The 12779-nt window shown below is 36.0% G+C and overlaps 2 protein-coding genes across 8 annotated transcripts; both read left to right on the top strand.

The window, feature by feature from the left end:
* The first annotated feature begins 1347 nt into the window (after positions 1-1347).
* LOC141605389 (glutathione S-transferase U19-like) lies at positions 1348-4621 on the top strand. Of its 2 annotated transcripts, none has more exons than XM_074424123.1 (2): positions 1348-1829; positions 3447-4004. In XM_074424123.1, exons 1-2 carry the CDS (start codon positions 1500-1502, stop codon positions 3789-3791), a joined length of 675 nt encoding a protein of 224 aa, XP_074280224.1. In that variant the 5' UTR covers positions 1348-1499; the 3' UTR covers positions 3792-4004. The 2 variants fall into 2 exon arrangements, with proteins under 2 accessions (XP_074280224.1, XP_074280225.1); XM_074424124.1 differs by lacking the exon at positions 3447-4004 and adding an exon at positions 4029-4621 and having other exon boundaries at positions 1405-1829.
* A 1002-nt stretch (positions 4622-5623) lies between these two features.
* On the top strand, positions 5624-10973 carry LOC141605387 (uncharacterized). Of its 6 annotated transcripts, XR_012526343.1 has the most exons (6): positions 5624-5794; positions 8019-8154; positions 8811-8891; positions 9555-9739; positions 9878-10061; positions 10651-10973. XR_012526343.1 is itself a non-coding variant. In XM_074424120.1 (4 exons), exons 1-2 carry the CDS (start codon positions 6020-6022, stop codon positions 9651-9653), a joined length of 1230 nt encoding a protein of 409 aa, XP_074280221.1. In that variant the 5' UTR covers positions 5822-6019; the 3' UTR covers positions 9654-9745; positions 9878-10061; positions 10651-10973. The 6 variants fall into 6 exon arrangements, 4 of the variants coding, with proteins under 4 accessions (XP_074280221.1, XP_074280223.1, XP_074280222.1 ...); XM_074424120.1 differs by lacking the exons at positions 5624-5794; positions 8019-8154; positions 8811-8891 and adding an exon at positions 5822-7150 and having other exon boundaries at positions 9555-9745; XM_074424122.1 differs by lacking the exons at positions 5624-5794; positions 8019-8154; positions 8811-8891 and adding an exon at positions 5823-7150 and having other exon boundaries at positions 9878-9940.
* The last annotated feature ends 1806 nt before the right edge of the window (positions 10974-12779 follow it).

Raw genomic sequence — 12779 nt, 5'->3', positions numbered from 1 at the left:
ATTATCGTGTATGAGAGTGTCCATCCTTGGACAATACATATCGAAATGACCGACGCTTAAAATGTGACAAGTGAGACAAAATGAAGATGCCTAGAAATTAATTAAAGGGTTGTCCTATATAGAATAAGTACTCCCTCCATTCAACTCCACTTTACATGTATTCCATTTCCGTCCATTCAACTCCATTTTACAGGTTTCCTTATTTGGCTAAAAAAATGACAATTCTATCCTTATTGAAAATCTTTATTTACAAAAAATGCCACCCATACCCCACACTAACCCACCATAAAACCCCACCTTTATGTTTTTTTTAATATTTTTAACCTCTTCTCTCTCTTTCCCCATGTACTTTTAATATTTTTTTTAATCCGCTCCTTAATATCCGTGTAAAAACCAAAGTTGCAAAGTGGAGTTGAATGGGGGGAGTAATAGAGTAGTAATACCATATTTAACCCATTTTGATTTTAAAATGAATATCTTTATCACTTCATGTTAAGGGAGATTCGCTGACAATTATAAAGACACAAACTATAATGCGATATAAGATTGTCTCATACCGAGAAATCGTCCATTTATATAAATGCACCATTCATTTATCTTTAGTAAATAAATTGTACTCCCTCCAATTCACAATAAACCTCCCTATTTTCTTTTTCGGTTATTCACAATAACCTCCTTATTTCCTTTTTTGGTAAGTGTTTGTGTGGTCCAAATTTAATTGTATGGTGGGGTAGTGTATTTGTGTGGTTCAAATTTAATTATATGGTGGGATAGTGTATTTCCTTAATTTTTGTGCCAAAATGAAATTGGAGGTTTATTGTGAATTGGAGGGAGTATTTTACATAATAAAACAACAAAACCGTAGTATGAGAGCGTCTCATTCCCTCATGCAATAGTTACTTTGATAAGGGTTCAATTGAAGATACTTCCTCCATTCAACTCCACTCTACCTATTTCACTTTTGTATACTATTCACAATTGTGTATTCAATTTCGATTTTCTCTCGATACGTAAGTGGAAATATATTCATGTGAGATCTTGTTTGATTCGTCTTTACGAGTACATTAAAAATATCTAACTTTTATAATTTTTGCAAATACGTAGCTAATGATATTTAGCGCGTAAAACACGCGTTGGCAAACGTGAAAAAAGAAAGTGGTAGAGTGGAGTTGAATGGAGGAAGTATTTATGGAAAATAAAATCCACTTAGGCAGCCGATAAGATATGTTGTTCCAACACAAAATGAGAATAAGCCGACCAAATCTGAACGAATCCAAATGAACAACCTAAATACTTCGTATCTAACTGAAGGCCAATCATATTATCGGATCTGGCGTCGTAAGCAATGACGTGAACGAGTCAATGTAGTATGTATACAGTATACAGTATACTTGGGATATAATGCCAACTACAAATATAGCTCACAAGAGTCACAACCAATCAACTTAACCACATTTCATATCATAACATAAAATCAAACACTAGCACTTTCAGTAGTAATGGCAAGTAAAGAGAATGAGCTGATATTACTTGATTTCTGGGCAAGTATGTTTGCAATGAGAGTTAAAATAGCACTTGCCGAGAAGGGGATCACTGACTATGAATGCAGAGAAGAGGACATTGTTGTTTCTAAAAGCCCTTTCCTGTTACAGATGAACCCGGTTCACAAAAAAGTACCGGTTCTCATCCATAATGGTAAACCCATATGCGAATCCTTGATAATCGTCGAGTATATCGATGAGGTCTGGAATCAAACCTCTCCTCTGCTTCCTACTGATCCTTACCTCAAGTCTCATGCTAAGTTTTGGGCTGACTTTGTTGATAAAAAGGTACTCTCTTCTTTTCTTCTTTAACATCATCCTTGATTTTATACTACCGGTTGGTCTGAAACAATAAAACGGGATTTTGAGACAATTTTACAGCCAAATGTGATCACTTTTAGAAAACAACTTATTATAAAATCCCGTCTTTTTGAAAAGACGAAAATGGTAATATAGGTTTAATTAGTTCCGATTCTTATTAATGTAAAAAATTGTTAATTGGGGCTAGAACATTATTCGAGTTTTTGAATGAGATTCTTATATGGGATCAGAGTACGTGAGTGACGTTAGGATACGATATGATTTAACAATTACTTTCTCTTTCACAAGTGAATAGTTTACACTTACTTTATTTTTTGAGGGGAAAATAAAATAAATGTAAACTAACCACGGGGAGAGAGGGAGTAGCTTAATACTCCGTAATGCGAAGTGTTCTGTAGCATTGGATTTTTGGGTATTGAAATGAAATGATGACGGACATGTGTTGTAACCGAGGTGTTTCGTTATCAAATAGTTAGTTGATTAGGGTGATAAGAACAAATAATAGCGAATAACAAATAAAGTGACACAAAGATATACGTGGTTTACCAGTCAAATAACTGGCTACGTCCACCCCGAAGGAGAGCAAAATTCACTATTGTGGAGATAATAGTACAACAGTAGATCAGTATACACGCGCTCAATATGAGCCAAAAGTATACCCTATTCTACCAACAAAATAGTAATCTCAAAAGGAACAAAAGACACTACCCCAAACGAGATGAAGGACAAACGATCTTGTGGCCGCTAAGATCCGAACAGACTCCTTCAATCTCCAAATTCAGACGAAACAAAGATTGTAGATTAATATTAGGGTCTTTGTATAGATTTATTCCACCCTAAATAAGAGATTTAGACTAATTAGAAAACAAAGTTTTTTAGGAAATTAAATAATTAATTTCCTAAACCAATACTACTGCGTAGCAAACTTAAAGAAACCTAAGCAAAGTCACTTAACTAATTAAGGAGTTAATTAAGGAGTTAGTGAAACCACTAAGGCCTTGTTCTTTCTGACTTTTCTGATCTGAATCGAATCGAATCAATCGAATCAATCAATCAATCAATCGAATCAATCAATCGAATCGAATCAATCAATCGAATCGAATCGAATCAATCAATCAATCAATCAATCGAATCAATCAATCAATCAATCGAATCGAATCGAATCAATCGAATCGAATCAATCGAATCAATCGAATCGAACTAAATCGATCGAATCGAATCGAATCAATCGAATGGAGTGAATGGAATGAGTGAAAGTGAAATGAATGAATCGAATCGAATAGAAGCTAAGCTAAACTAAAATGGACTGAAAATAAGCCAGAAAGAACAGTGCCTAACTCTCCAAAAATAAGCTAAAGTCAACGTCCAACATTTCTCCTAGGAAACCCACAGTAATGCAAGCGACTCGCGTAGCACCTGTCGTTGCTTCCTTCTTCTTATTGGACTTTGTTCCTTCGCTTTACTCTAAGTATTAGCTTAGTCCGCCTTTTGACACAAATTCAAGGCACAAATTAAAAGATGAGCTTTCATCTTTATTCTACCGATGTGGGATATAATTTTGCACCCTAACAACTTGTACTACAGGTATACCCGGCTCAATTTAAGATATGGGGAAAAAAAGAGGGAAGTCAAGAGGAGACCAAAAAAGAGTTCATAGATATATTAAAGACATTAGAGCAAGAACTCGGGGATAAATGTTACTTTGGAGGAGATAATATTGGGTTCGTGGACATTGCACTTATACCTTACTATAGCTGGTTCCACACCTATGAGCACTTCTCGGGTCTTAGTTTTGAGGCGGAGTGTCCTCACATCATTGGCTGGGCTAAACGGTGTCTCCTCAAGGACTCCGTCTCCAGTTCTCTTGCCGATATGGATAAGGTTTTGGAAGCTATCACTGAGTTCAGGAAGTTTAAAGGCATCGCTTGAAACAATTCATACTAATTGTTCATGTGTTATGAGAATCTATGTACTTGAGAATAATTCTGTTTTTTCTAATTAGCGCAATGAGAACGTTATGGTTTCAGTCCGCTAATAATGCGTTGTTTGTAATTCACATTAATCATTTCGAGTAATTGATTGATGAGACGATGATATATTATGTGTGTTTTGCTTAATTGATACGAGTATGAACTTTATTTCTGTCTTGCATTCCGTGGTGTATAGGTTTTTCCACCGAGTAGGGTGTTGTGGACAAGCACAGGGGAAAGCAAAGAGAATGCTAAAACGGAATTGATGGAAAGCCTGAAGATAATGGAAGACGAGCTCGGAAATAAAAGCTATTTCGGAGGTGATACCTTTGGATTTGTGGACATTGCACTAATCCCTTTCTACAGCTGGTTTAAGGTTTATGAAGTATGTGGAAATATGAGGATACAAGATGAGTGTCCTCAAATCATTTCATGGGCTAAAAGATGTGAAAAACGAGAAGGTGTGAAGAAATGTGTTCCGGATATGGATAATGTGGCTAACCTTATATTAGACATTAGGACCAAACATGGGATTCACTAATCGGTAGGTTTATTATGCTCGGTCATGACAAAATGCTCGGATAAGGAATTGTCAGACAAGGTCAAATTTTGTGTTATCACTTACTCAAACACACATCACAACCTTACCCAAATATAATGTCAAATTCTCCTAGCTTAATACAATAAATAAACCGTGTAAATTGCGATGTAATAATATGGTAAAGTTTGACAAAAAAAATTCTTCGTAATTGCAAATGAAATCATAACACAAATTATTACTCCGGTTTATTTTTGTCTGTTTAATTTACTTATCATTTTCATCAATAAAGATTTCTTTCAAAAAGCGTCTCATTCAATGGTCTACGGTGTCCTGTCCCTCTACCAATTGGGGTTTGCTTCCGTTTTGGAATTAGTTAACTTATATTATTTCGGGCATGTTGCTGTATGTTTTTGCATGTAGCAAAAATGGCTTAATAAAGCTTGGTATGGACCCTCTATGGCATGCGTGGGTTGTATTCGCCAGATGTGGGTGCCTTTTGGAATCTGTGGATTTGAGTTTGGCCGAGGGATTGACCTTGTTCTCATCTATCTACATGTTGGATTTCTCGGTTTGTTGGTCTTATGATTAAAGGGTTCGATCTCTAAGGTGTAGGGAGAGTTCTCCATCGATGGCAAACTTCGTCGTCTTGTTTTTCACCCTTTCTTTCTACATTCTTTTCGCAAAAGCGTAAGTGCACCTTGTTATTGTCACTCGGTGGCTTGTATGTATCAACGGTATCTGGAAGTGGGTTGTGATGGTGAAGCTAGTTCAATCGCTTGTTATCACCAATATTCCGTTTTACTCCATACTACCTTATTTTCATTAGTTTGTATTCATGGTTTGTGATTTTAGTTTTAAATAATGGATGTATTATGGACCCAGAGAATCTGAACATTATGTAATACATCTTTTCACCACTAGTAAAATCTTGTTCAGCGGCTCACCTCCTCTTTCATAATAATCATCTCACTTGGACCCTCAAGGTAGACCAAGCAAATGGGTCAACTGGGTCGGTTAGTTTGAGTCGGGTCAAATTTGGGTTTGCTAATTTTGAGTCAGGCTGGGTTATTTCAGATTTAGGTCAACTATTATCAAATTGTTCATGGATAATAATCAGTTTGTAACAATAAACATTCGGGTCGAATCAATTCGAATTTCTGGTCATAGTTAGGGTGTCAGGTTGGGTTAAAGTCGGGTTATTCGGATCCGGGTCAATTTTATCAACTTGTCAAGGCAACTCTCAACTCTCCACTTTTCCTCACCATTTTCGTTTCTTAACCTGCTTCCCACCCATTCTCCCTCTTTCTTTTACATTCACATAGCAACTTTAATTTGCTTTCATATGGGGAAAATAGCAGGAAAATCAACCTTGGTGACGAGAGCTCAATTCTCCAACTCTTCTGGCGAGCTCAATTCTCGAGGTTATCTCCCTAACCCTAATTCTTTGTTTTATTTTAGGATTTGTTTCTTCTCTCATCTATTGTTTTATATATACTTTTTACCCCCGTTTGGCCTAATTTACCATATTCAATTCTAATTCCTTTACTATTTTAGTTAAGGAAATTTATATTTATAGTTGTTGGGGGTTTCACAATTATTCCCTATAAATTCAAATTAATAAATTCAATCTAAGTACAAGTACAAGGATGGATATGGATATGGATATGGATATGGATACTAGAATGTCGTCTCCAACTAAAAAGAGGACATTCCCAAACGACTTATCTATTTCTACTACTAAAGGTAGTCGTAGTAGTAGTCGTCGTCGTTTAAGCGTTTGCACTAGTCACACCTCAAAAACATCATCGTCATTTGATCGTCTCACTGATGACCTTTTCACCGAGATCCTCCTGCGTGTCCCTGTCAAGCCTCTTCATCGCTCCAAATCCGTTTCCAAGCGTTGGCTCTCTCTTATTTCCTCAACTTGTTTTGCCCGCTCATATATCCTTACTGATCATCATAACAACATGCTACTTTTCAAAGCTGAACGTAGCAAACCCTATCATGACCAACATTATGCCTTGCCCTTCCTCCATGCTTCCTACCATCAGCTTTCTTCAATCCCCTTAACCTTTGATTTCGTTCTCCCGCTCTGCCGCGATTTCTATGACATTAATGATTATGGTAATCAAGCTAACAATTGGGAGGTCACTACTAAGGTGTTGGACTACGTATTCCTAATTGGCACCTACGGCGGTTTGGTCTTACTATCTGCCTCTTTTCAGGACTACCATCCTGAAAAGAGCCAGTATTTTTATTATCAATATTATCTGTGTAACCCCATCTCCAAGCAGTGGGCCCAGCTACCTTTGATCTCAACTTACGATAGTGTTGGTTTTACTTGCTACCACGCACAGCAAGCTCGTGGACTAGGTGAGGTTTCTAGAATTTGGGCGGATACCAATTCCTATGAGAACATCATTAGGAACAATGCTGATTATGACCCCAACAAGATTGACTTCACTGTCGTATCCATCAACCGGGGTGGGGAGAAAGACGAGTTTATCGCTAGTGTATTCTCCTCTACTGATGAAGCAGCAGAGTGGAGCATATTCCACGTCCCTTGTCCACCTGCTTCTAGGTGGATACTTGGACCCACCAAGCTCGTTTTTTTAAACGGAAACTTTCACTGGTGTGGGACCAACTGCATTGCCGCATATGACCCTTTCAACAAACCTCTGCACTGTGATATCATTCCGTTACCTCCCATGGATCCTCTAGAATCGGAGAATGGAAGAATATTACTTTTGGAAGCGTGTCAAGGGCATCTTAGATTGGTGAGAGTGTTCCCAAACAAAAATTTTATGGTTTGGGATCTTGTGGATTATGCTAATAAAGCGTGGGTTCAAAAACTTGACGTTCACACTGATCTATTGTTTCAGTCCTTCGCCGGTGTCGCTGCCAGAGACAAGGTTTACATGCTAGATTACCCTTCAACTGTCAAGCTCTTTGATGTCAGAAATAATTCCGTACAACATGTTTATGATCCTATCAATTTGGAGTTTTGGACAGTGTTGACAAATTGCGGTTTGCCCAACTGTTTTTGTCAAGCCCATGGCCAACTCCTGTTGCAGTTCAACAAAAAAAACTATTGTCTTATATCCATTTCTCTTGAATTTGTATTCTTGCTGGACTTTGTTCGAGTATTAGATTAAAATATGTATGTAATGGCTATTGTCTATTATCTTTATATTATTCAAATACACTTGTATAATGTCTAATACTCCCTACGTCCCATTCGTTTGTTTACTTTGTTCTATTTTCATGAGGAGTATTTTAATCAAAGGTAAACAATTGTTCTTTGGAATTTTTTTTTCTCCACAAAACCTATAATGGAGTTTCCTACCAAATGGCTCAATTGGATTTTTGTAATGTCTTTATACTGCTTGATTTTTACTGCTAGTGAATTGGGAGCCAATTGGTATCTTTGGAGGTTTGCAGCAAGTCGATACACACTTTCTTCTATGTTGTTAATTTATTTGACGCAGTCATTTTCATTTCCTTATCTAAATCATTGTCTGATTTACAAAATATAATTTTAGCTTTTCCATTCCCAATCTCTTTGAATCTTGAATGTTTGGTCAAAGCTTAAACCGAATGATTAGTTAAACTGAGTTAATCTTTTTCCTGTATGTGCTGAGAAAGATACCAGATTCGGATTACATGCCAAATCATCAATCACATGGCATATGTGCTGAGAAAGATGCTTGGTAAATCATGCTGGGGATGTGCAGTTGTGCATGTACAATCTAGTTTACAAGAAAATTTGTCAAAGAAAAAGGTCAGTATGTAAGTGCAATTGTGCAAAGAGTTGTTTGGCTGACATTCTTTATCTAAACATTACTCCCTCCGTCCCCCAGTCATTTGTTTACGTTTGTAATGCCATGTACCATTTGTTTGTTATATTTCCCACTTTTGCACAGAGTATTATTTTTTCTCTCTTAAATTTTTTTTGATTTTATTGTTCCCATTCAAGCATGTTCTTGATACTCTTTTAAAACGATTCTACATTTTTACGTCCTTTCCTTCTGTGCACACTAATATTTCAATTTTTCAACTGTCATCCTCTTTTAAGACATGTCTGCCTTAAATTATATTGTTTTACGATTTAAATCATTTTGGGACTAAGGCTTTGTGCTTAAAGATTACAAGTATTTCACTTGTACATTTCTTTTAGAAAGAACTCTTAAGTTTGCGTGGGCTTACTGAAAGCATATCTATCCTCAGGGACTTTCTCAAACCCCAGCAAGTGGTGAACTGATTCTAACCTATTTCGTGTACATATTACTCTCTTATAATATTTGGTTAAATTTCATCGTGTTACGTCGTAATGTATATGTACTGTCTATGCGTGTTACATAAAATCTTATCTGGACTTGCTACAAATCAGGCATCTTTGGTTGAATAGGTGAATTACATGGCTTCAAATTTTTGTAGGTTTGAATCAGCCCTTTTGGTCTTGTTGCTGATGATAATGTGGGTATATAGAAGCAAAGGAGCGTATATCACTGGGATAAGGTAAATATAGAAGAACTGGACTACTCCAAATATGAGCAACTCCTGTTTTTAGTGTTAATGGTAGATCCAACTGTAACTGTGATGTTCTTACCTTTAAGAAAAGTAATTAGTACTATGTTGAACTTAACAATGGTGAGCGGGTGACAGCTAGTGGGATGGTAAGTAAAGGCATCTCTTATTATATATGCAGATCCTTCCATTGATAGGAAGTTGCAGCTGGTGTTTACTCTTTTGTACTTCTTTCACGTGAATTGGAGTTAGCATTTCCGTTGGACCCTGAGATTCTGTAGTCTGTATTATCAGGGTTTGAAATATGATGCAAAATGTTCAGTAGTCAAGTACCAAAGATACCGTAAATAATCGGAATATCTTATTTAGGTCTGATTTTAACTTCATCTATTTGTTAACTTGGTTCCTTGGAGGATTATGGTGTCATCAGACATTATATGCAAACTTTCTTTTGAGACCGCTCTTAAGTTTAATTAACACGGCCTCTTTCCATTCTGTGGTTCATTTAATGATTACTATACTGACTATTCTGTTTTGCTTTTTCATACCCGGAGTAAGGGCGCCATCAGTTAGCTTCGGATCGCGCTTGAGTTTGCTTTCAGCCACGGCAGGCTTTTTAGAAGGCACTGAGTTGTTTTCTGCTTTGGTGATCAGGTAAAACCGAATGGGGACGGTAAACTGCCAACTTTTCCAGTATTCGTTGCTCGGTTGACTGGAACCTCGCACAACAACAAAACGGAAACGACCCTATAGATCTCTCTGACGAGAGTTTCGTAGCCATATTCACCGGGGAAAGTGCTGCGAAGCGCAAGAGCGTATCGAGAGAGGATATTTTTCGTGTAATGGTCTATGCTAATCTTCTTTCTTTACTGCAAACTAGTTTGTGATTTTTAATTATTTTTTAATAAAGTTAGTTTTGATGATCTGGTTTCAGTACACACATATTTGATTACTTATGCGTGTTTGTTGTTTTTCAGGTCAAAGCAGAAGGTGGGCAAAGAATGAAAGCTCAGAAAACTGGGATATACAAGCAATGGAAGGCAAGTACACACAATTAAGTTTCTTCGGGAGGGACTGATAAGAAGGCAATGGCGAGAAATCACTACTTCTCAAGGTATTATTTTGACATATCATGCGGGTTTAACACTCTGAATAGATCCGGTAAAATTGTCCTGAACTGGATTAACCTATACTAGATCTGAATAGAATAACCCTCAAATGACCCATAGCACCGTCTGTTCTGATCCTACCTGTAACCTGACCCTACAAAACAATTCCACCAGTAAAAATTTTCCTGATCCGAAATGACTAATTTTAAATTATTACCAAGCTTATCACATAGTATTGTGCAACAACTCTTTTCGTCTGATAGAAAAAGACCCATGGTCCTGACTCCTGAACTGATCGTAGCTTGCATGAGTTGGGTATTACTCAATACCTAGAATGACCTGACCCAGGTTGACCTCACTCGTATCTTGTTTGTCATAGTACCAGACCTTAGTAAGTCCTGATTTCTAGACCTGTTTTAACTACCTAATAAAAAGTTGTAGCATGGATATACGTCTGTGTTAGAGTGGGGATGAACGGCGGGCCTTAGGTCGCCCAACTTCCAACACTACCTATGGCTATGCTCGTCTTGATGGAAATAAAGGAACTTGGTTTTTCGGTGTGACTAAAACTCATTGCTTATGTTTCCATTGCGATTAAAACTCAGGTTCTCCATCTTGACTAGAATTCACTCTGATTATAGGAGGCCGCTTTAACAGGAGATTCCAAGGTGGCAGCAACAGCGACAAATACCGAATGCACATCTTCCTTCAGAAACCAAAGATCTGGAACAAGTTTGTAAACAAAGGCAGTGAAAAGCAACCCAACAATGTAATGTCAAAAACAATCCAAAGAAAGGAAGAAGAGGATGTCTAAATAGAAGACCTGCGACTTTGCTCAGAATAACCCTTTTTGTTGTACAAGAACAACAATATCCTCAGTAATTGTTATTGTTATGAAATTTTGTATACTTCTCTGTCGGTTGTTTACCATTTTTCTCATCCACATTATTTCAAGACCAGTTTATAATTGTGTTTTGCACTCTGATGATTTAATCTGTGTCCTTGGTTGAAAAAAAACCATATACTCGTACTTTGTCTGGCCTCAAAAGTTCCTTTTTTTTTGGAAAATTCACGCATTAGCTCTCAGGTTTGACATTTTGCTCGAAATATCCCATTTTTTTAATTTGGAAAAGTTTAAGAGACCATAATACGTGTTTACGAGCTCAAAAAGTGACAATATTTTTTTAACTGGGTCATGTTTCCGAAAATTGTGACTTGGAATTTTTTTAGCCGAGTTTGGATCTCTTGACCAAGAGATATGGTCATTCAAAGTTTGTTCGGTTTAAAAAAATTTTGGAAATACAAAAATGCATAATCACGGGATCCAAATACGACAATTTTTTGTTTCAAATGTAGTTTTCAGAAAGATGATCGATTTGAAAAAACAAATTGTCACTTTCTGAACTCGTAAACACGAGTTACGCCTTCTTAAAGTTTTGCAGATAAAAAAATTGGGTATTTCGGGTAAAATGTCAAATTTCAAGGTACCACGTGTATTTCCGTTTTTTTGTTGTTGTATAACTTCAAAGTTGTAAGAGCGTAAAATTGCTATATGCACCAATTACATATACTCTTTAACACATTTTTATTTAAGACGGGTGTATTCGTCTTAAATTTAAAATGAGTTAAGTAATGTATATAAAATAAAAGTAGAATGTCAATGAAAAAACAACATATTTATCTTATATGTATATATTATATATGGGTTTTTCTAACCTATGCCCACTAGGCATAGGATAAGAAACCCAAAAAGGAAATAAATAAATGATATTTTTATGGGAAATTGCAATATCAATTACTTTTACTTTTATTTACAAGAAAATATATTTATTTATATATTATATATATATATATATATATATATATATATATATATATATATATATATATATATATATATTGCATCAAGTGAGTCTAGGTATCTTAGGTGAGTCTAGCATTTTAATCTCAACCATTAGATAACACAAATCAACGGTTGGGATTAATCCTCACAAATCATAACCTACCTATATAAACCTAATTACATGTTCTCCCTCCTCATAATTCACAATCGGTTTCTCTCTAAACCAGATCTCTTCTATCTCACCTTTTTCCTCTTTTTACGATTTCGGAATTTCATCAGCAAAACAACAATCGCAAATCAACAATCGCAAATTCAATCTAACATCCACAACCGATTTTGCTAGAAACCTTCAATGATATTACACGAATTGCTCGCGCATTTAATGAACTCGCTCAATTGAATTCAATTAATTACATGTAATCAGGTATGTAATTCGTTACTCCTTTACTTTTGAGATTTTTTATTCGTTTGACGATTTTATGTTTATTAGTCCTGCGATGTTAATATCTTCAATTGATTTCAGATCTTGCAATTTGTAGTCGCATCTTCTAGTTTATTAGTCGTGTGATGTTAATTAATTGCATTATTATGCGATTCCTTTGCGATCTTTTTTTGCACTGTAATTTTGTCTCTTATTCGCATTAAGCAGTAAAGATCAGATTGACTTGTTTGTTATTATCTACTGTGTATTATATGTGTTCTTAGTGTTTGTCAAAAAATTAGGGTTATGATATTGTGAAATTCATACCTGGACTTTATTTCATGAAAATTGGGGTAATTAATTGTGACGATTGAATTAGCGTTCGCAAAATACTCGACACATAGCGTTATTGTAACAGGTTATCAGAATAACCTTATCAGTAACACTCTTACGGTAAAGAATAACATTATCAGAATGATGTTCTTTGTAACACTATTACAGTAATA

Source organism: Silene latifolia, chromosome 10, assembly GCF_048544455.1.
Source record: "Silene latifolia isolate original U9 population chromosome 10, ASM4854445v1, whole genome shotgun sequence".
NCBI classification, from domain to species: domain Eukaryota; kingdom Viridiplantae; phylum Streptophyta; class Magnoliopsida; order Caryophyllales; family Caryophyllaceae; genus Silene; species Silene latifolia.
This window is presented reverse-complemented; position numbering and strand designations above follow the sequence as displayed.

What these genes read in the sequence shown, in the direction of transcription:
- LOC141605389 (XM_074424124.1), top strand. Translation starts at nt 1,500, where the DNA reads ATGGCAAGTAAAGAGAATGAGCTGATATTACTTGATTTCTGGGCAAGT. An exon ending in CTGACTTTGTTGATAAAAAG is followed by an intron (nt 1,830 to 4,028) that starts GTACTCTCTTCT and finishes CGTGGTGTATAG; the next exon opens with GTTTTTCCACCGAGTAGGGT.
- LOC141605387 (XM_074424120.1), top strand. Translation starts at nt 6,020, where the DNA reads ATGGATATGGATATGGATATGGATATGGATACTAGAATGTCGTCTCCA. An exon ending in GTCAAGGGCATCTTAGATTG is followed by an intron (nt 7,151 to 9,554) that starts GTGAGAGTGTTC and finishes TTTGGTGATCAG; the next exon opens with GTAAAACCGAATGGGGACGG.